A 22293-nucleotide genomic window follows, 5' to 3' on the forward strand; every position below is an offset into this window, starting at 1 on the left:
ACTTGGAAGACCACAAGCAGCTTCTAAGGGAAGCGCGTTCTAAGAAAACCAAAAAAAGCGTCCCACACCACCCCCCAGCTCTCCAACCACGCCCGGCCCAGCAACGCGGCAGGGGCAGGGCCGTGCTGGGCCAGGCCGGGGCAGGGCGGCGGCTCCCTGAGAGATGGCGGCGCCCTGAGGGGAGGGGGCGGTGCCCTGCGGGGGGGGGGGGGGGGCGGTGCCCTGCGGGGGGGGGGGGGGGCGGTGCCCTGCGGGGGGGGGGGGGGGGGGGGCAGCGCCCTGAGGCTCCGGAGCTCTCCCGCCCAGGGCCGCCCCCGCCGGGAGCGCGGCTCTCGCGAGAGCGCGCGCGGCCGTCGCCTAGCAGCGGGTCCGGCGTGCGGCCTCCGCGGGCCCGCGATGGAGCCCGGCGGCCGGCGGCGGCGGCAGCAGCAGCAGCAGCAGCAGCAGCAGCAGCAGCAGCGGGGGCCCCAGGGGCCCCAGGGCCCGCGGCGGGAAGCAGCGGAGTACTACCGAGCCCACCGAGTGCCGCAGCGGGTGGAGGAAGCGCTCAACGCCCTCTTCCCCCAGCGCCCCGCGGATCTCTACGGGGAGCTGGTAGCGCGGGGAGGGGGAGCAGTGCGCAGGCGCCCGCCCTGGCTCCTCCTGAGGGAGATGCCGGGGGGCCGCCGGTGCGGGGGGCGGAGGGGGCCCTCCTCGGCGAGCAGGGGCCACGAACGCAGTGGAGGGGGAGGCCGCCGGCGTGGGTGCCCCTTCCCGCAGCCCCCTCGCAGCTCCCCGGCCCGGGCTCTGGGCTCCCCTCAGGCGAGGCGGGTGCTGCCCGCCCCAAGGGTTTTGGAGACCCGACGGGTTGACGCGGGGAGCTCGGCGTCGCTGTGACTGAAATGAAGCTTAAATAATTTCCCGCTGACTCGGGCAGGGTTTTGTGTTTGGCACCGGTGGCCCTTTGACGCTGGGTCAGATATGTTTCCACAGCAGCAGGGCCTTGTTGTCCTGCACTGGGTGCTGGTCTTGGCACCAAACCAAAGTGTGTTGCCTTGGGAGGGCCCGGATGGGTGTCCCCAGTAAAAGAGCTGCTCAGCACAGGGTGGGTGCTATTTGCCCTGCAGCGGTTCCTGAAAAGCAAATGGGTCTCAGTGGAAGGGTCAAGAATCAGAGCAATTTTAACCTATTCCCAGTTGGCAAAGTATTGCAGACAGTAGTCCGAATGAGACATCTATAAGTGGTGACACTGGAACTGCCAACACTACAATAGCGAGCAACGCTTGGAAAAAAAAATATAATTTCTTTTATGTTCTTTGATGTGAAAATGGCTGTGGAAATGAAACATTCCATCACATCTTACACCATTTCCCATCTCCCAAGTGTTTTGCCATCAGCAGTGGAAGGGACGAGAACTGGTAACACCCATTCTTGCTTTGCTTGGTGTTTGGCGTGTTCCTCTTCTGTGTAGCTATAGGTGGTTCCTAGCTTTCCCGTTTGGTAAATCGTGGTTTGGTGACCAACTCTGACACCAGACTGATACTAGTGAAGCAGTATATAGGACACCTCAGGTAGCAACTTAGTCCCTTTTTTAGAGTAACATCACTGTTTATTAAATACGGACAGAGCCACAAATATATTCTCGTAGTTGGATGATGACAGTTCAACAGGCCCATTAAAGACCATGTTGGAGGAAGAAAAAGAACTCCGCCTGTGCAAAGTCTAGGTTTTCACCTTTTCACCTTCACTCATCCCAGATTTCCTGTGGAGAAGTGACCGCTAGCTAGGTCAGTTGTCTTGTGTTCTGTTACTAGGTGCGGCACACCCACAACTCCTTAAAATTGTGCCGGCCTTGTTAACTCCTTTCTGTCCAGCTGAAAAAACACTTCAAATCAGGAGAGTTTTGTCATGATGATAAATAACGTTACACCAAGTAGGTTCTGTAAGAGAGCAATCTACAAAAGGAGTGGTTATCATTGTTATTGAGGAGCTTGCTGACAAGCTTCTCTTCCTTCCACATTAAATCTGCAGCTATGAAGATCTTTAATATCGCAGTGGTTGAGTGTTGAGACACATGAGCCACTGTACATACATATTTGATGAAGCAACCTTGAAACATTATTAGATATCTGGGACATTAAGTATTTCCTATAAGGAAGAAATATATTCTGAAAATACTTCTTAGTTTTCCCTGTCTGCAGCACATTGTTAGGGAAAAGTTATATATTATATTAAAGCTTAATAACTACTTGTTAATAAATAAGTGAAAGCATGCTATGGGAATTTTAATATAACATTAGATCTAGTAGAATGCTGTATGGATTTCTAAGAGTTTTTCTTGTCCAGCATCTTTCTTCTCTCCTTATGAGAGAGGAGACGTGTATTTTTTTCAAGATCATATCCACAGACAAAATCATTATTTTATAGCAGCTCACTGCACAGGGGAGGTGGAGGCTATGTGAATTCTAGTAGAAATGAGTTTCTTGAGTAGCACGATGACTGTTTTTGTTATTCAGTTTACAGCCAAGTAAGCTTTGGACAAATACCTATTTTATAGGAGGGTTAAGAAGATCTTGATACTCATCACTAACTATGCCAAGTAAAACACATGTTCATCTAACCTGGATGTGTCTTTGGACTTCTGTGCTTTGGTATGAGTTGGATCTGTTCCCTGGAATCTCATTCTTGAGCAGATAATGTAGAAGTAAATGTGCAGAATTATTTTGAACACTGAACATACAAATGGATTTGCTCAGTGGTGGATTTGATTGAAATATATTTTATGGAATAAAAACCTTTGCATAGAAACTGACTTTTAATGAAGTTCTCTCTCTTTTATTTAAGGCTAACTACTTTTCTAAATTTTCAAAAGCTCCAGTAATATGCAAATTAGTTGGAAGAAAAGTTCTTGATGGAGTTGGTCAGCCAACATTAGAAGTGGAAATATACTGTACAGTTAAAAACTATGAGAAGGTATGAGCTACTTCTTCCTGTTTTATTTATTTTATTTAGGACCATATCAGAGAGAGGTACTATTCTGCTCGCATCCCAAGGAACATTTTATTTTCCATCTTTAATGAAAGGATATGAATCCCTGTTACTCAACAGTTGAGTGTTGTAACTTAGAAGAAAAACTGTCATGAAAAGTTAGACAGTGGCAGCAGCTATAAAAGCTTTATGTCCCGTGAATTAGACAATACTTATCTTTATTCTGTGAGTACAATGTGACAGTGCATCTTTGTAGATTAAATTTTTGTCTGTCTTAATGATCATGTAGCTTTTCCTTACACCTGATATCTAGCCCTGGGAGTTCATTTTCGGTTTACACTTCTCTTTTTTTTTTTTATTTTCAGATCCTTATATTTCTATTTATATGACAGTGTTTCAGAAAAGTATAGTACAGGTGAACAACGCGGTATAGGTGCAGGCACTTTTTTACACTGAGCTAACAGGCTGATGTGGGTGATAGTTAAGTTGAACATATCCATCTAGCACCTGCAATTCAAAATTGATGGTGCATTGCCATCTCTCCCCCAACCTGAAATATTCAAGATACTGTCTTTGCAACTCTAGCTATTGTGGATTAATTATTTCTACTTTTCCTTAGTTAAACCATGGTTCACTTCATTTTTAAATAGAATTTCATAGATGTTCACAGTATGTGAAGTGAATACTATTAATGCAGGCAGCTCTGTGATATTTGTAAATGATGTCTTCATTAAGTGAATTTTCTTAAGTATTGTTTATTCTTCAGCAGTACAGAATGATAAGTTTCAATTACCTAAGTAAGACAGAATGTAACTGATCATGAGGGATGACATTGAGCATGAGTGCTGATGAATCATGGTACAACAGGCTACCAACAGCTGCAATAAAAGATATCCTAATGACTGTATGGTCTTTAAAATAACTCTATTCTATTCTGATAACAAAATATGTATGTAAAGCAGATCTGTCAGGAGTTTTTTGCCTAAGTAGTTATAGTTTAGGTCAAGAAACTTGAATAACATCTGTGATTACCAAAGTATAAGAGACTAGGAAGAAGGTGCTGGATGGAAAAAGGGTAAGTGGAACAAACAGTAGATTTGGAGATAGGTACTTGTAGAGTGGGTAAGAACATATACTTCTTAGCCTGTCAAATGACATTTCCAAGTTAGAAATTAAATAGAATTTTAAGTTTTTTTACATTTTTTTTCAGAGGATATGTTCCACTGTAATGGCTTCCCATTCTCAAATACTTGAAAATTCTTTACCTGAAACAACTGAAGCTGATGAGAGAGAAAGAAATGACTCTGTTAACACTGCTGTGGAATGGGTCAATGAATCACTGAACATAATGTTAAGAGACTTGAAACCTACTGACCAGTGTAAAGTTGATAAGATGCTTGGGTAGGTCTTGCATATTATGCAAATTATTGTATACAATGCAATACAAAATATACACTGTTAATTTATATTTTAAATGAAAAACACAGAATAGTCAATGTTTTCTACTGTTTTTTAGTATATATTTTAGGATGTGATGTCTGTCTCAAATACATTGCAATGTATTATTTCCTGCTTTTTTCATAATTACGAGATTAAAATCATGCTGTTCTTTACATGGTTTCATACCTGGGATACAAAAATAAGGATCTCTCAGAAAAAATCCTGAACACATCCATGTGTCAAAGGCTCCATTGAAGAAACTCATTCAGTGCCATTTTAATTCGGTGGGGATGTTTCTATTCAGACTGCGACTCCACTTCTGTTCATTGCACGGCAGAACAAAAGTGGTATGAAAGGCCTGTGTGTGTGTCTTCTGCATTGAGCTAATCCACAGAAAACATGCATATACGTACAGTTTTCAGGTTCTGGTGGAGTCTTCTTTCTGAGCAGGCTACTCCAAAAGGCTTCTTACTCGGTGCAATTAGTTTCTTTGGAAACATAGTTTCTTCAGTAAACATACAAATATTTCTTCTTGGGAGCATCCCAAACTAAAGAAGAATGGCCATATTTTTCCATTCAAAGAAATACATCTGTTTTTTGTAAGAAAAAGAGACATAATGTAAAAGCATCACGGATGTACCTGAATGTATTTTTACGGTAACCTTAGACGAGCTACCTGGCAACATTATGGCTTTCTTCACCCTGTAGGCAGTGATATGGCCTGTTATCCTCTTCTGTAGTTGGAAGTGTTCCTTTCAGCTGCAGCACTGAGGGGAGTGATACTTCGTGGTAGGGCTAGCGGTTGGGCTGCCGCACTTAACACGGGCTGTAGCAGACCAACCTAGTTTCCTTCCGTGTGGATCAGCTTTGAGGGTACCTTGCTGAAGGGAATAAGGACTCAGCTGGAAAGAAATTCTTACAGCTGAAGTGAGTCAAAATAAGATTTAAATGCATTGTTTTCTCTACTTACGTACTCGGTTTGCCTGAATTGGGTGACTGTGCCCCATGTATGCAGTTTCCGCTTCGTGCATGTAGTTGAAATTCAGCCACTTCTGAGCTTGCAGCCACTTAGATTACCAATGAGTGACTGACCTATTAGATTAGCAACCTAGGGCAAGCTGCTGTATGTCATGAAGCTATGACAGGATCCGTTACTACCCATGCAAAGCAAATACATCCTTCACACTAAGATTGTCTGCACAGAGTTCACTTTCAAACCAGTGTGATTGGAAAAGCATGTTTTAAGGTTTATAATACTTGTCTTTCTTTTTGTTTAACCAACGCTGCAGATGACTACCAAAAAATAATGTGATTTATTGACTTCTTTAGCTTCACATAGTGAGTCTATGGCAGAAGCTCAAATAGATGCCCTTAATCCACCTCTTAGCATGTTCTTTACCCTGTATCTGGTGTCTGCTTGTCACATTTCTAACAATATTTTGAGCCAGTAATCTTTCTGCCTTGTCGTTCAGCGAATACTTCACAAAAAAGGTAGAAGAAAAAAAAGAAATTCAAAAGCAAGAAGAAAAAGAAGAAGCAGAAGCCACTCTTGCCCTTCCTTCATGCACTCCATCAGCAACAGCACTACCCGGAAAAAAAAAGGCAGCAAAACCAGGTTTTGGTTTATTTGATTTTAATATTTTAATAATTTTAAATAGATATTGATAAAGGTGTTAAAATACTTTCTGAATTATTCCGTGGACACAGAATAATTCAGAACACATGACAATGTCTCATGTTCAAAGGGTTGGGTTACTCTCTCCTAAATAATCTTTCTGATCACAGCAGTTTCTACTGCAGAAATGAGAGAGGGGAAAATACAGAGTTTTCTCATCATTCACATGCATTGGTTGAACAAAGTTTCTGCCTTTGTTTTACAGTTGGCTTAGACAGGAGCTTATTACTCTTCAGAGTGAGGAATAAGAATGGAGGAGGATGCAAATGAAGAATAAAAATGAAAATGATAAGGAAAGAAAAGAGGATCACAGAACTGAACAGGAAAATGGAAATAGAATTAAGATAGATGTTGAAAAGAATGGAAAGAGGGAGGAAGGGAAGTTTCTTTCTAACACTGAGAAAAGGAGGAAATAAACTGAAAAGCAAAAGAGAAAGGAAGGGGATGACATGGGAATGGTGGGCAGTAGAGAGTAAAAAGAGGTAAGCAAACAATGCTACTAAAGAGAAAATGGTGTGAAAGTGGAGAAACAGGATAAGTATACATGGCCCAAACAAACAAACAAAAAAAACCAAAGGAAAAAAGCCCCTTATGTTACCTCCATATATGCATTACCCTCAGAAGAAAAAAGTTTGTTATAATTTATTGGAAGGGCAGAAAATTTTGGCAAATTATTATTTCTTATCAGTTTAGTTTCAACTGTCATATAGTATCAGTAAAACCTCCAAATTAATATGTTAGATGTATGCGCAGTAAATTCACCTTTGACCTGAAATGTAACATCTGCAGTTGTCAGATCCATCCAGATATCGTCATGATGTATATTATACTTTTAGTCAAGGTTCTGCTGATACTTATATTACTTGTTTTCGCTAATTGTGTTTTCTTTATATTTGATTGTGACATTGACTGTAAAATTATTGTTAGAATCAACACCTGACTATTAGGAGCCAATGATTATAAAGCTACTTCTTGTTACAGGAGACCACTAACTGATGGTGAGTTCCAGTAGCAGGTGCTTTCAGAGGCAGCATCTATGTTGTAATTTATGCAGGTTACAAAGTAGCGTAGCGTAAAGGATTTCTGCGAAACACTGCAGTTTGTCAGAGTTGCTCAGTACTTGATTACTAGTGTCTATGTGTGTAGCCCTTCATCCTCGGTGTAAGAGGCATAGAATCTGTGTATAGTATGCAAACGATGTAGAATCTAATCTGTATATCCAATTAAGGTGCTGTTAAGACCATTTTATCACAAAATTTCAGTTGTATCCTCTGGTATTTATATTTTATTAAAATAAAAACTGGTACTCCTCTGTTAGGAACCAAAGTAGTTGTTCAAATTTACAACAAAGTACCCAATGTGTATGATTCTTGAGAATCTGACCGCTTATTTTGGTTTCACGTTGGTGCTTACTGTACGTGTTCATGTAAGCACTGTAGGCAATAAATATAACAGTGGGAACTGCTGGATTTCAAGCATTTTGACAAAAGTACTCTGCTGTATCTGAAAGAGAAATACGTTCTGTTGAAAATTTAACAAGACTGTGCATGTGGAATATTTAAAAGACCTGTTTTCTCATTGGAAAATCCAACTGTGATAGGCCTAAATTATTTTCACAGTCATTATTAGAAGAAACCAAGTATGTGTACTCCCAATCAGGTCATAATGTCATCTTCCAAGTTGCTTATGCAAAAGCTGAGCATATAAGGATGATAACGAATACTGAAATCGTGTTTATGAAAGGAACCTGAAAAATTCTATAATGTTACTGGATATAAACATACATAAATAAAAATACACATTTCAGTGGCTGAAAGATATCCAAAAGAAATGGATTTCAAATACATTTGACGCCAGAGTGAGGACAGATACTTTGCTCACTTGTAAGGTCATTTCATATAGAACAACTGACAGGATTAGGTTTAAAAAAAAGAACAGATTCTTTCGTAATACATTGAGTACATACTGAAATGACAATATCATAAGCAGATGTTTTAAACCAAGAAAATATTTAGCTGCTACTCTCTGTCTCCTAGGAAGGAAGGTGGCAGTTGCAGAGAGAACAATCCCGCCTGCAGAACCTGTTGAATCTGTGGTTTGTGGCAGCTTGGCCGTTGGGGGAACATCACTTGCTATAGCTAAGGCTGGTGCCACCATTAGCCGTGTGCCGTTGTACTTACATATTGCACTGCTGAAACATGATCAGGTATGTGTGACTTTTGTAACGTCATTTATTTTATCCCAGTTGTCAAAATTATTCTTGAATTCTGAAGCCAGTAGTCCCTCTTGACAATGGTCGTAAATATACCTCACAGAATATACACTTAAGACCATTGCCTGTAGCATTCTTTGAACCATGTGCCAAAAGTAAAATATATAAGAAATTATTGTGATTTGTAACTTTTTTATTTTCCCATGGTACTCCCAATTACAGGATTCACCTAAAGAAATGACTCTTCCTCTCCCCATGGTTACTCTGTTGAACTGTGAAAAAATTTCACCTGCAAAACTGAAACTAGTGAAAGAAGTTATGCTTATACCACCAGTTCAGTTATCACTCAAACAGGTATTGTTTCACTTTTATCTTTATAAATGTATTCTGTAGACTTCATATAAACTATATGTGTACATAAGTATGTAGATCTTTTCAATATAGTCCTTACAAACTGTGTTCTTCATTTTGTGTGTGCTTGCAAGGCCAAAATTTAACAAATGTTAGTGCAGAATTGTAAGACAAAGAACAAAATAGATGAAGATTTAAAAGAAGACACATGAAGATTTCAAGTTAAAAATGTATGTGTTAGTATAGAGGAACAATATCAGTGCATTGAAGAAGATGTAGGGGAATTGTGTTACACAACAATAAGATTTTAATTTTGTTTAGAATGTGATTTTGTATTAGTAGATTATAAGTGGATCAGTTGATTGACAGAGCATACAAAACCACAAAACTCGTAACAATTTCACATGAAAGCATAAAATATTTTGGAATAAATTGCTTTAAAAATGAAATTGTGAAGATAGAATGGAATACAAAGCAGAAAAAAATCTATTCAAGGGGCAAGAAGGATGGATGAGACAGACTGGATCGACCCTCTCTTTTTGTTTAGCCATGTGTTGCATTAAAGAATGTATCTGCACAAGATGCCTGCATTAAGGCTGTGATTTCTACTTTGTGTGCTGGTGACCTGAACAAATAGCTGAACTCCATGCTCTGTCTTTTTCCTTTTCCTTTAACTTTTTTAGAATTGTCACCAAGAGCTCTTAGTAAGGTTGCTAATTCTGTACCTTCCAGAGACATAATGCCTCCTAGTGCTCACGGGAGAGGGGCAAGCTGTTTGCTGCTGTGCAAAAAATGTAGACATTCGTCCTGTGTTGATGTGTTGTCAGCTGTGACTGGCTTCTGCCCCCTTCAGTACTCCTCTGCTGGCACGGTTTAAGAAAATCTGAAATGTGATTTACACAGTTAGCATTAAATTTTACTAACTCAGTTGTTAAGGAGAAAAAGTCTTGCGTTAAGAGCAATGGATTCGTTTAGTTGGAGAGTTCCTCCATTCCCCGATGTTTAAAATGAAGGCAGTGATTTTTTTCCCTGCTTCTTGGAAATGTTCTAAAGGTAAATACATTCAGTTTTGTCAGAGTTTCCAGTTAGGAAGTCATATATAGAGTCACAATTGTCAACAGTGATTATCATCATCAGACTATTTTCAGCAGCGCAATCAAATATTCCTGTTCGTTCCACTGCTACGAACCCTTTATCACTGGACACTTCACTGTGTTTTGTGGGTGGGGGGATTGTGTTAACAAAGTATGTAGTAGTTTTTTTTTAAAAAGACTTTATATTAAGATCTGCGTTTGGAGTAAGTGCTCTCTCTCTTGTCTGATTAAAGCTGCTAAAGTGAAATAATTTATCTTTCTTTTGAAGACTACTGTTGTTTAATTTCAGGGCATAGAAAGAGTTCAGGATATTCAGAAAGAAGTGATGAGACTGTTGGAGCCTCGAGGCAAAGCGGTACAATAAAAACGCGTAATAATTATGTGATGTACTTCATTTGGTCTTTCTACTACTGTTGTCTTTTTAAGCTTCAGCATGGAACATTTAGCCTGTTGTCAGGCTTAGTGTTGCGGCACAGAACAGAAGATGTGTTTCTCTGATAGATGAATAAAACATTGGCCATTTGGTGATACTAAGTTAAAGAAGACCGAATAAAACATTGTTCTAAGCATAGCAAGACTTTCCATTTATCTGAAGAAGTATACTGGGAGTGAATGGCATCACAGTGAATATACAATACATGGTTCTGATCTTGCTAAGTCTCACACGCACACAACATGTATTATTCAAGGCACTATTACTGTAGTAGTACATCAGTCTCATATGCACATATGCTTTTGCAAAGTGTTGGGTTTCTCCAAGTACAGAGTCTAGATTCTCATTTCTGCGATCCCCTGTATTTTTGATCAGCTAGGTGAGAATCTTCTGAAAAACAAATGATGGTTGGGGTGATGCCCACATAGAAATAAATATTTGAAATGAATTACCACCACAAAATAAAACTGGATAGTTGCTGATAGTATTCAAGACAAAACAGAAGCTATTTCCAAGCTTAAATATTTGCAATCTCTTTAGACCAAAATTTAGTCAACTTTTTTTTTTTTTTTTTAATGCTGAGGGATGTCTGTCATTTTTGGGCTTTTCCATGAAACTAATTTCTTTCTTCTTTCACTCCCAACAGCCTAGCCCTCAACTTGCAGACAGTAAGAAAGGCAAAGCACAAAATACAGGGAAGAAAGATCTGGTAAGAAAAGAGATTTTCATTTTAAGCCTTCAGCAAGGTATTAACAACAGCAGGGAATCAAAATGTTCTTAAAAAATGAAACATTAATCTACATTACCATTTTGGAAAGGTCAAGGCAGGACTTTTAAGTACTCCAAATGCTCGTATTTTGCATAATAATTTGGATTCTTCTGACTATACCTTCCTTTCCTGTGGAACGATAACAGAAAGTGGAAAATCTTCTGGAACCTGGTCATTTTTCTCATATAGAAATCCTGGTAGATTATCCAGATGAGCATTTTGCAGGCCTGTAGCACCAGCAGAGAACATGCCCTTTTGATCATGTAGGCCATAAAGTGCTACCTGTAAGACTTGCATACTGTGCTGTTTCCTAACTCTGGGAGCATAACTCCCCTCTTCATCATGCTGCATGAAGTTCCCAGTTCCTGTCTGAGGTTACAAATAATGGCAGGTACGAACCAGAAGCTAAAGGGCAGCACTCACAGTAGTGCGCAGGACATTATTTTGTATGACTCAAATGATCTTTTGGTTTTTTTCCAGTTCAAAACCTGCAGTTTATAGATGAGTTTTCCAAATAGTGGGATGGAAATTCCATGCTGGTTTTGCTCTCCATTCTGAGACAATTAAAATATTATCAGATGAGAATTGTTCTGTTGTGGAGTATACAAAAGAGAGGATGAACAAAAGTTTTCTTATTTTTTTTCTTGCTTAAATAACACAAAATTCATCATCATTAAGCAGCTGGCCAATGTTCTTCTGGTGGGTGATTTCCATATTTTTATCACAATATGTACTGCAGTCACAAGTTAAAATAATTCCTTAAGATATGCACAAGGAAAGAATGCATTAGATTCTCTGAAAAAATTCCATTTGTTTCTATAGGAGAAAACTAAGGGAGATAGTAGCGAGACTGGATTTTAAACTGATAAAAGCACCATGTTAGTTTGAACTTTTGGGGGGGGGGGGAAGGAAAAATTGCAAAGTAAGCAGTGAAGAAGAACTTGTTTAGGTTATAGAAATAAAGACTAGACAGAAAAAAAATGTTTTTATGAAGATAAACAATGCTTTTTAGAGAATGTAACAAGGCACAACATATGGGTGCCTTGAAAATCACATGAAAATGCAGACTTGACCTCTGTCTCACCTTAAAGGCAGGAAGACTGCAGCATTTCTTGCTGTCTGCTGCTGCAGCTGCTGTCTAATGCTCCGAAAGCAACAAGTCACATAGATTGTCTCTCCGTGCAGATTGCTACGAAATAATCTTGTAACAATTTGACCTGCATTTTCTTCCTAATTTTTAATGTGAAGGAATATTCATATCTCCTCTGTAGCTAGGCCTTCGTTCTGTCCACTGTAGTTAGTTCTCCAACTCTTGTCAAAGCCAATGCCTTCCAATTGACTTCTTCAGTCTAACTCAGGATTATATCCTGCTGCTTTCTGGGCAACTTAATGTCACTCTTTGTAAACCAAAATTCACAGACTTTAAAGCTGAAAATCAGTGTTTGAACAACCTACACAAAACCTGATAACAGAAGGACACATGAAATATTCGCTTGATGCAACTCTGCTGGTGGCTTGTGTCCAGGAACAGTGTTCCTGAGGCAGACAACCCCATGGAGCTGTGCTAGAGGTCTTTCCTCTCTATGAAATGTGTTCCTTCTAGAAGTCTTGGAAGATTCTAGTGGTTTTTGAACACTCCATAGAGGCAAAATCAAAGCTGTAGTTGAGGATAAATGAGTAAAAACTGTTTATAAGTGGAGAATATGTTTTTGTGGCAAAGAGATGGTCCACAGCACCGGCAACTTTTACATAGCATCCATGACAACTCAGTGGTTGTTATGAGTGCGTTTAAGATCTCTTTATACTGGTACTGGCCATATAAGAGCGACAACTACATGACTAGACATTATTTCCAAGGACTATTAGCTCTCTACTCATTAGCACCTGGTTTACCCCTCATTCATAGAGAATTGTACGTAAAGTTGCTAAAGCAATGTCTGAGAAAGAGTACATTTCTGAGAATGAGTATATTTTGATGACTGAATGCAGACTGAAATGACAGTGAAAATATACATACAAGTATTATATAAAGTATTCTGTATATACATGTGCGCAAATAAACTGATTATTTTTGTTTTACTTTCAGTTGCAAGCCTTAAAAAGAATGTCACACTTAGGTTGCCCAATAACAAGATGCAATAATCTAGAACAACCACTGCTCCTAATGCAAACAGCCTGCAGCAATATTGGTCTGGAGCTAGGAACAGACATGCATTTAGCAATAAATTGTGCTGCTCATGAATTAATGGATTACGTAAGTTTTTTTCAATATCTATTTTGTTTGGTTTTAAAAGGAATGGAGCTATTTGTTAACATTATTTATTATTGTATTGCAAACTCACCTAGAAGCTTCTAACTCCATTTATTTAAGGTAGCAATCAAGCAAACCAAAAGAATTGTCTCTGCATTTATAAATTATTGTTGAATCAGTCCTACAGGTGTAGCAGATATGTTGTTGGATTGTGAGTGCAAGGGGCCGAGACCCGCAGGCATCCTCCTGGTAGCCTGGTGCAGCGGGAGCGGTGGGAATGCCCGTACTCCTCCTCCGCAGCGGTACCAGCGTGCCAGTGCTGCGCCTTGCCTGGGACAGCGCTTGCTGTCTTGCCCAGGCAGACCCCCATCACAGCTGGAGTCCCACCTGCAGGACTCTCTGATACTTTCATGATTTAACTTGAAGCCTTCAAATAGCAGAAGCCTGCCAGCATCAAACATCTGTCTGTTTAATAAGATTTTTCAGATCAGCCTGTGTCAAATACAGCAAACTGGCTTAATGGGCAAGCACCTACTACACGCTCTATTTAACAAACCAGCGTCGTTTCACATTACATCTCAGACAATTTTGAATTAAAATCTTGGGTTTGTTGTTTTTTTTTTTTCATTTCACCACAAGGTATAAATGAAATCATTATCTTCTATCCACCTGGCTTTCAAGGATGAAGAATGAGAAATTATTTACACAAGTATACTTCTGTAATTCCTTCACACCACTAGATGCTTCTTTCTCCATTTTATTACACTACATCTGTTGTTTTCTTCAAACTACCTTGACCTTTCTGTGTATTTTTACTATGGTATGTGTGTATACCTACTAACATTCATCTCATTGTGTATCAACATTCATTTTTTAATTCTTATTTTTCAAGATTTTTATTTGACAAAGTTTATTTATCTGCAGCTGAAGTCTTAAAGTTCTCGCCCTTTGTTCCATGACCAATTGGGTTGCTTGCTAAGCAGAAAAAGAAACTTCCTATTCTATTTAATATCTCATGAGATTTTGTGTATTTAGATGTACTATTGTGTCAAACCTTCCATTATTAATATGATTTGTGAAAGCAGTTGCTTTCCTGACAATTTGTGGTATCTGTATCCTACACCAGAATGAGCACAATCTTAACCGATGAATTATCAGTAATTCTGTAACTTCCTGTTAATGAACTGTTAAAGTCACTGCAGCAGTGGGTATTCTGGCACAGTTTGGCAGTGTGCCCTTGATAATCCTCATATGCTGCAGTTTGTGCTTCCCATAACAAGGAGGCTGGGTTGAAACTAGTCTTTTTTTTGAAAGGGAAAGAGACAAGGAAAGGCAGTGTCTTGTTTTTGGGTGCTGAGGGTGCACTCCTTTCCCCTGGCAATATTTTCTTTATGAAAATGAGGACAAAACTTTTTTTGGAAGTGACAAGTGAGATTTTTCATGCAAGATTCAATAAAAATGTCAAATATTGCTAACTTTATGATGAAGTAGTGCAAAACTGGCAGTATTACCTAGAAAATGCTGTCTCCCTTGTTTTGGGAGTGGCATCTTTCAGAGAGTTTGGCATGAGCCCACTGGAACCCACTCTTTAGGCAGAGATTTCTGTAACAACGTGCTGACCGCTTGGAAGTAGAGAAGTGAACATGTGCTTATTGAAGAACACACAGTCCACTGCCTTAATAGAGATATTACTGTCACACAACCTGTATGCTTACATTAGTACTCTGGTCTTTAAAGTATTATCTTCCGTATCTTTTATGCTTTTTACTTTATTTCTAGGTTAACGGAAAATATGAAATACTCACTGGAGTGTTCAAAAGTCCTGATGAAATGGTTGACATGTACGTGGAACTGATTAATAAATTTCCTTTTATTATTGCATTAATAGATCCCTTAAGAAAAGAGGTAAGATACCATAGTGCAGTCCTTGAAAAATTGATAATACTGTTAAGTGGCCTATTGATGAACTTTTCATGTTTTTACAAAGCACATAAAATACTAAGCTTCTGTTTTCGGAGTCTTTAGGCACAAAACATATCACTATAAAAATGTATGTGACAATTCATTTGCATAATTGTAATTGACAACAACTCTAAATTTTTCTATACTTCTGACATACTTCCTGACAGAAAATAACCCTTGCATAAACAGAATATGATCAGTACAAATCTTTTCAAGAATTACAAGAAAATGCTTTTTTTTTTTCCAGTTCTGCTTGCTAAACCACTGTCATTTTTATTACATTTTCCTTCTTAAGTAAACAAATAATTCAAATTATAAAATCAAATTTTAAAATTCACATGCTATGTAAATGACATTGTATTATATGAGAGAGGCTAAAAACTTGGATGTAGTTGTGTGTTCCTTAGAATCACTCAAAAAAAATCATTGCTGCTGTTCTTTGCGATTGAGATTTATACCCAAAGCCAGAACAAACCTGTCACTGTCGGCATTGCTCGGCAGAATTTTCAAAGTGGTAGTAAGATACCATGTCTCTACCACAGTGAACAAAGTTTGAGGAGTTAATTTAGGGTGGCCAACAGATTACAACAATAAAGTAGAATACTATTAAGCGTGTTGTCAAGTTATAGATGGATGAAAGAAACAGCTTGCATAACCTTAAATATTAGCATTTATATGTAAAATGAAGTTTCCATGTATTACCAAAAAAATAAAAACTGAATTGTCGCAGAACCTACAATTGTAGACTTCGGTTCTGCAGTTGCAGGACTTAATAAAAATTTACTCTTGCTGTCAAATTGCACAGTTTGTCTTCTTTAAAATAAATACATGGGGTTTCTTTTCATGAACAAAACATGAAGACCGTGATTGAAGGGGGAAGCAAAGTGATGTTGTCTTTGTGAATCTGCCCAGTGCCTGAATCAATAATTCTAAAACAAATGAGCTGCAAAATCCATCTGATTTTGTTCTTATCTGGAACTTTAAAAGTTTATTTTTCTAATATCTGTGTTTACTGTTACTGCACGCTAGTTAGCCCTGCCTGCCTGCACTGCTTCAGTCTGACTCTCTCAGTTACCCATGTTCCAAAACACCAGATTATTCCCCACCCCTGCCAGGGCTGCAAACTTCCTCAAGAATTCTTATGACGAGACATATTTGCCATATGAAATTCTGCAGGAGAAATACAACAGATAGCGAAGTACAGTTTGAAATAGAATACTGTTAAGGGACGTGCCTCTCCTCCTCCTCCCCCCTGCCACATCTTTGCCACAGATAATTTGGTCCTTGAGGATTAGCTCTGGTACCAGTTCAAGGATTCATTGCCAGACAGCAGATCACTTCATGCTTAAGAATAAGCATTTGTTCAGGTGTCAAAAACTTCATTTTGACTTCCACGTGGGCTTGAAATGCTTACAGGAATGGATCCTTTAACAGATTGCAATTATATAGGTACAAAACTCTGTCTGATCTGCAGACCAACAATTATTACTGGCAGAATTATCAACTAAAAAAGTAATATTTTTAATGTGAGAACTTTGTATTCTGTGAACACAAAGAAAGCAAATTAATTCATAATTTTGTTCTTTCAAATAATTTCTATATCCTTGTCCTTTATTTATTCTTAAATCTGAGTACCATGTGGACAGTGCATTAAAATCAAGAAACAAAGACCCTAAAAAAATGGAGCTTTGCTGGAAAGGGAGCGCTGTATTCTGCTGTTCCCTATGCGTCAGTCTGACAGCTCTGATCATCCTGTCTTGATACGTGTCACTGAGTCTATGACTGCCTCCTGTTTCATTATTTTATATTTAAGCAAATATTATGAGATTTAAGATATTAACACAAGAATGAGTCCTCTGAATAAAACAATAGAATACTATTTTATATTCCATTAAAATTAAATACATCTCAGGAAGGTAATCAAAATAGCAAACTCCTACAGTTAATTTAATTTGAAATATTTTAAACTATACTTGTGTGCAACTGGCTTTGATTAATTGCAGCTTAGAATTTATATTTTCTAGCAAAATCTTAAAATCCTAGCAAAATTCCAGTCGTATGTTTTTCTTAGATAGGCAGATTTAAAATAGAATATAAAATGTAATAAGTTTATAGGAAGGGTATCTTTAGGATTAAATCCAATTTTAAAAAAAATTTTATTTTTATTTTTACTGCCTCAATTAGGGTTTTCATTCAGTATCATTTTTAAAACTCCAGTTATTTACTTAATTGTTTATGCAGGACCGACAACAATGGAATAACATATGTTGTGCTCTTGGTTCCAAATGTTACTTGATTGCTGAAGATGCTGCCACGTATATTTCCAAGCTTAAAACTGACCAAAACATAAACATACCAACGTGCAGTGGTGTTGTCCTAAAATATATTAACCAAACCAAGGTATCAGACCTCATAGAAGTTACTGGACTTCTAGACGGTGAGTAGAGGGGAAAAAAGGCTGATTTTCACACCCTACAAGTCAATAAATAGTTTTGCTACACCTGTAAATACTACGTCTTTTTATTTAATAATTGCCACTCCTAATTTAGAAAGCGCTTGTCAGAAGAAACTAAAATTCATATTTTGATTCACAAGTCTCTGTCCAGGAACTTAAAACAGCATTCAGGGCTTGAACTATAATAAATTAATATGCTGTGGGTGCTGTGAATGTGGGTGCCCTTTGACACTGCAGCTCGGCGTCCTACAGTTAGGCATCAGAATTCAACAAAATAATAAAAGATGCAGTTGAGTAACCTGAATTTTGACTAATACTAGTATTAATAATGAAGAAATCCAAACAAGTCCAAAATGTTTGAAATTGCAGCTTACATCAATTATTGATTACATATTACTGAGCCTTTGTGGTAACAGTACTAAGAACTTGGGCAGTTTCATGTAAGATTTCTCTTTGTATCAATTTTTCTTTACTCATTTTTATACCTGAGGAATAGATGGACAAATTGAATATATTGAAGTTCCTTGGTTATTCCTTCAAAAAGCCCAGAATCACTACATCAAATGGAGTAAATAGCAACTTGAAGATTTTATTCAGTCATGATGGTAAACACTTTTTTATAGTGAAGAAAAATCATTGCTGTAGTAAGGAGCACATTTGAAATAACTAGAACAGCCTCCTAGCCTGTAGAATGCATTACGAGACGGATCAGCTAGCGGCAGAAATAGGGGCAGGAAGTTAGAAATTCCCTTACCCATGTTGTAAATAAAACGTAGTTTCAATGTAGGAAACTAATACAGTTTACATCTTTATGAGATGGGTTTCATTGGTTTTACTCCAGTTTGCATTTAAGCTTAGATAGCCCAAATGTAAAAAAGAATGAAAAGTCCAAACAATTTCTGCGCGCAATATAGAAAATACACACTGATGAAGGCTTCCCGCTGCCGTTCCATACAGGTCAGAGGCGTATTGCCATATTAGGAAGTCCAGATGGAGAATCTTCTGATGAGAGCCTTGTGGATCTGGTAAGTACTGAAAGCTGCTCAATTGCGGAAGTGCCAAAACACTGCTTTTACTATGAACTGGTTTTTAAGGAGAAAGCCTGTTTCTGCCTGATAAAGAAACGTTTTACAAAGTGGGCTTTTTCTAGAGACTTGCTTTTTTTTTCCCTACAGAGAGTTAATCTGTGAGTTTAAAGAGAACACACAGGAAATTTGCCAAAGCAGGGAGTGTATTCAAAAGTGTGTCTGATTTGTTTGGTTGCGTTTATAAAAAAACGTGAGTTACTTAAAACATTTCTGAGTAGTAGTAATATTTTAGGCAAAAATTCTTAACACTAATATATTTAGTCTTTTTGCTTTAAAGCTACATTTGCAAATAAAATTTCATGTGCCAGTGAAAATTATTGTTTGCATCCAGCAAATCTTTTGTTAAGAGATTTTATTTCTATTTAAAGGAGGGTTTTTATCTGTAGAAAGGTAAGAGTGTTAAATTAGAAGTAGGATACAATGTCTAATAATGAAGAATGACTTCATTTCCCAAACCGTGTGGTTTTAAAACACGCACTTTCTCGTTTAAGGCTGTTGGACTGGGTGCCAGGTTTGTCAAGTTGGGAGGTCTTTCCCGCGGAGAAAGGGTGACCAAATACAACCGCCTCCTTGCTATAGAGGAAGAACTGGCCAAGAATAGAACGCTACGTATGAGCTTCTTTCTTACTTTGTTTTCAGCTTGCAATGAATACGAGAACAAAGATTGGAGGGAGAATGATTGAAACTGCACCACAGGAGGGAAGCGAAATCAAAAGACTATAAATAAGCGCTGACAAAAAAACCTAGGATAGCACTTGCCACAATGTATATTGTTGTCCTAATGGATTATCTGTTTACTGAATGTTAAAATAGACCCCTTCTTGAGGAGCAGCCTACATTAAGCTATTTTCCAGAATTAATTGGTTGGAGTCTTGAAGCCCACAGTGCAAAAGGAACAAAACAAAAACCAGGCATATAACATGCCTAAAAGCTGCCAAAATGGAATTTTAGGCCAAATACCCCACCTCCCTCAAGCTCCTAAACATGTATTGCTAACAAAACTTCATGTCACAGCCCCCTTTTGTGTGTTACATTTCCAGCAAAATGTGTTTGGAAAGCTCCAATTGCACGGGTAAGCGCTAAATAACACCCAAGAAAACCCGAAGCTGACCACGCACATTCAGCCTCAGCCACTTGTACGCATCTGTGTGCGGTACAGGATCTGCCTCTGCTTTTTACACTGTACTCTCGGCTGCTAAATGCGTAACAGTTCATTAGAACCACTGCTCGCTAGCTCAGGTATCAATCAAGACCGAATCAAGGCACAGGGTCTGAAGGGGAGGCAGAGACACAAGGAGAAGAAGGAAAGGGTTTGCGAGAATTTGTTACGCCTAAGAAAAATGAAGAATTATGTCGTTTTACCCTCTGGTTTCTAATCATTTTCAATCTTCTACGCATAGGATAGCAGCACTTGACGTGTGCACTATAGAACAAAGTTTTTATTTAAAAAAAAAAATTCTCGAAAATATTCTGAGTTTTTGAAATCTCGCCCTTGCTCATTGTAAAAAATAGAAACACAGATGGAAATTCTGTTTTGCTAAGATGGGAGTTTCACAGAATGCATTTTTCAAAACCAAGATAGATAATTATAAAGAGCTGTGACCTTTAGCGGCCTCAGCAATGTGAATATATTCCCTATTCAGATGGCATAGTCTAAACAAAGAGCTCGAGTCTGACAAATATTTAAACCCGTATCTCATCAAACGGAACAGCAACAACTCCCGGCGCGGTTAATGGTTTGGCAGAAATAAAATCCAGTAACTCAATCAACGGCGGGGAAGTACAGCGGTAGCACGTCTGAGCTGCATACCAAGCTCTTCATTTGCCTGGGCCGCCAGCTACGGAATACACCGGGGAGCTGCGAAGTGGGGGGTGACGGGGGCCCTTCGGGAGTGCCCCCGGGAGGGATGGGACAGGGCCCGGGGTGCCACCGGATCCCGCCGGAAGGCGCGTGTGAACCGCTGGTGTGCGCAGCTGGCCTGGCCACCCCTTTATGGAACCCGAGATGTCTTCACCGATGGGCGGGCGCTGGGTGCGCGGCAGAAAGGGCAGCTCGGGGCTGAGGTTAGGGGAGCAGGAGTGTCACCGGCCTGGGGAAAATGGCAGCGAGAAGAGCGGCAACGCGTCCGTTACGGGAGCAACACCTGGCCGTGGGCTGACGTAAAGCTGTTAAAGGCTGGGCCAGAGTGGGGGCCCAGTCCGTGGTGGGAAGAGCTGCTGCCAGAGCACCACGCAGGGGAGGACGGGCATTCAAAAAGAGGGCGGCAAGGTGAGACGATGAGCGAGGAAGGGAATGCAATAAATCGCCCAGCTCACGCTGCCCTGCGCCGTGCCCCAGGCCTGTAATCGAGGTGCGGGGCGGTGGCTGCTTTGTTTCTAAGGCCCAGGCTTTCCAAGGAGTTCAGAGACCCACGCAGCATCACGCAGCGTTCGAAAAACTTCTGAGTGCGCCAGAGAGCATTGCGAGAGATCGGGTTACAGCAAACATGAGTTTCTTTTTTCTCTCCTGTTTCAGGTGAAGCAAATCTTGAATTCATTGCTTACACTGAAGAATCACAGCCAGAAAAACGACCCTCTGACGCCCTTCCTGCCCCAACGCAGGATTCGCTCGCGGCCTCTGCTCGGCTCCCAGAGAACAGCGCGCTGACCTAGGCTGGCAACATCAACTCTTGGATAGATTTTTAAACCAAAAAAAATTCTAGTAAGCAAATCATATTAACTATGCCTTGATCCATTTATTTTCAAGCACTTTAGCTAAACATTTTTGAAAGCATTCAGACACTGGCTTCTCTTTCCCAGGAGACCGTTGCTTGCAGCTGAAGCCAAGTTAACAGAGCAGCGGCTGCGGTTTGAAAACACCACAGAATTCTGTGCTGTATTTACAAATTGACAAAAACAAATAATTCTGTGTTCAAAACTAAATGTTTGTTTTGGGAAAGTGGAAATCTCTCTCCACACAAAGAGCAAGCTATTGACAAACAGTAAAAAAAAAAAAAAAATTTTTACAAAAAACAAAGGCCTTGACTGTTGTGCTGCTCCATCCCCCCACACCCCCTCAATGCTGCTCTTAGATGGAGCCTAGAAAGGAAATGTTGCTCCAGTTCTAGCTAGCCATCAATACAAGCGCACCAGCGCAGCCCCCAAATGTAGGGCACAAAGCCGTAATTGGCATCGCCAGGAAGCTCGCGGCTGTCGGAGGGGGGAAGAACAACTCAATTTCACAAGGTCTGGGAAACTTGTCAGGAGTCTTTTTAATAAGCAACAGTCAAAAGAGAAATAAATAATTTATGTCCTAGGTAACAAACAGTTTAAGTCAAAGAAATACTTCTTAAAAAACCTCTGGGTTTTGTATAATTTGAAAATTTGAACATATAATACAGCAGCAATAATTTGAGGGAAAATACATATATAAAATGTTGCATTTTAAATTCAGGGTCACAAATGCCTAAGTGAAAAATTAACCACCAGAACCAACCACCCCCCAGAAATGAAGGTATCATTGAGAGACAAATTTCCCCAAGTTTCGGAATTATATGTAGTTCAGTAATTCGATCAAGTCCAAGGTTTTCTTACCAAACATGCAAAAAACACCAAAA

The 22293-nt window shown here is 39.4% G+C and overlaps 1 protein-coding gene across 1 annotated transcript; it reads left to right on the plus strand.

The window, feature by feature from the left end:
• The first annotated feature begins 396 nt into the window (after window positions 1-396).
• Window positions 397-22263, plus strand: ENO4 (enolase 4). The gene is made up of 14 exons (XM_075423816.1): window positions 397-594; window positions 2824-2952; window positions 4178-4368; window positions 5880-6022; window positions 8119-8288; window positions 8517-8648; window positions 10029-10094; window positions 10819-10881; window positions 13028-13195; window positions 14972-15097; window positions 17396-17591; window positions 18567-18634; window positions 19189-19306; window positions 21213-22263. The coding sequence occupies exons 1-14, from the start codon at window positions 397-399 to the stop codon at window positions 21347-21349; spliced, it is 1905 nt and encodes a 634-aa protein (XP_075279931.1). The 3' UTR covers window positions 21350-22263.
• Window positions 22264-22293: the final 30 nt, after the last annotated feature.

Source organism: Opisthocomus hoazin, chromosome 6 (genome assembly GCF_030867145.1).
Source record: "Opisthocomus hoazin isolate bOpiHoa1 chromosome 6, bOpiHoa1.hap1, whole genome shotgun sequence".
Classification (NCBI taxonomy): domain Eukaryota; kingdom Metazoa; phylum Chordata; class Aves; order Opisthocomiformes; family Opisthocomidae; genus Opisthocomus; species Opisthocomus hoazin.

Bases quoted from the DNA above. Each gene is read 5' to 3' on its own strand.
- ENO4 (XM_075423816.1), top strand. From the start codon at position 397: ATGGAGCCCGGCGGCCGGCGGCGGCGGCAGCAGCAGCAGCAGCAGCAG. The intron at 2,953-4,177 runs GTATGAGCTACT...ATTTTTTTTCAG, and splicing joins CAGTTAAAAACTATGAGAAG to AGGATATGTTCCACTGTAAT. The intron at 8,649-10,028 runs GTATTGTTTCAC...GTTTAATTTCAG, and splicing joins TTCAGTTATCACTCAAACAG to GGCATAGAAAGAGTTCAGGA.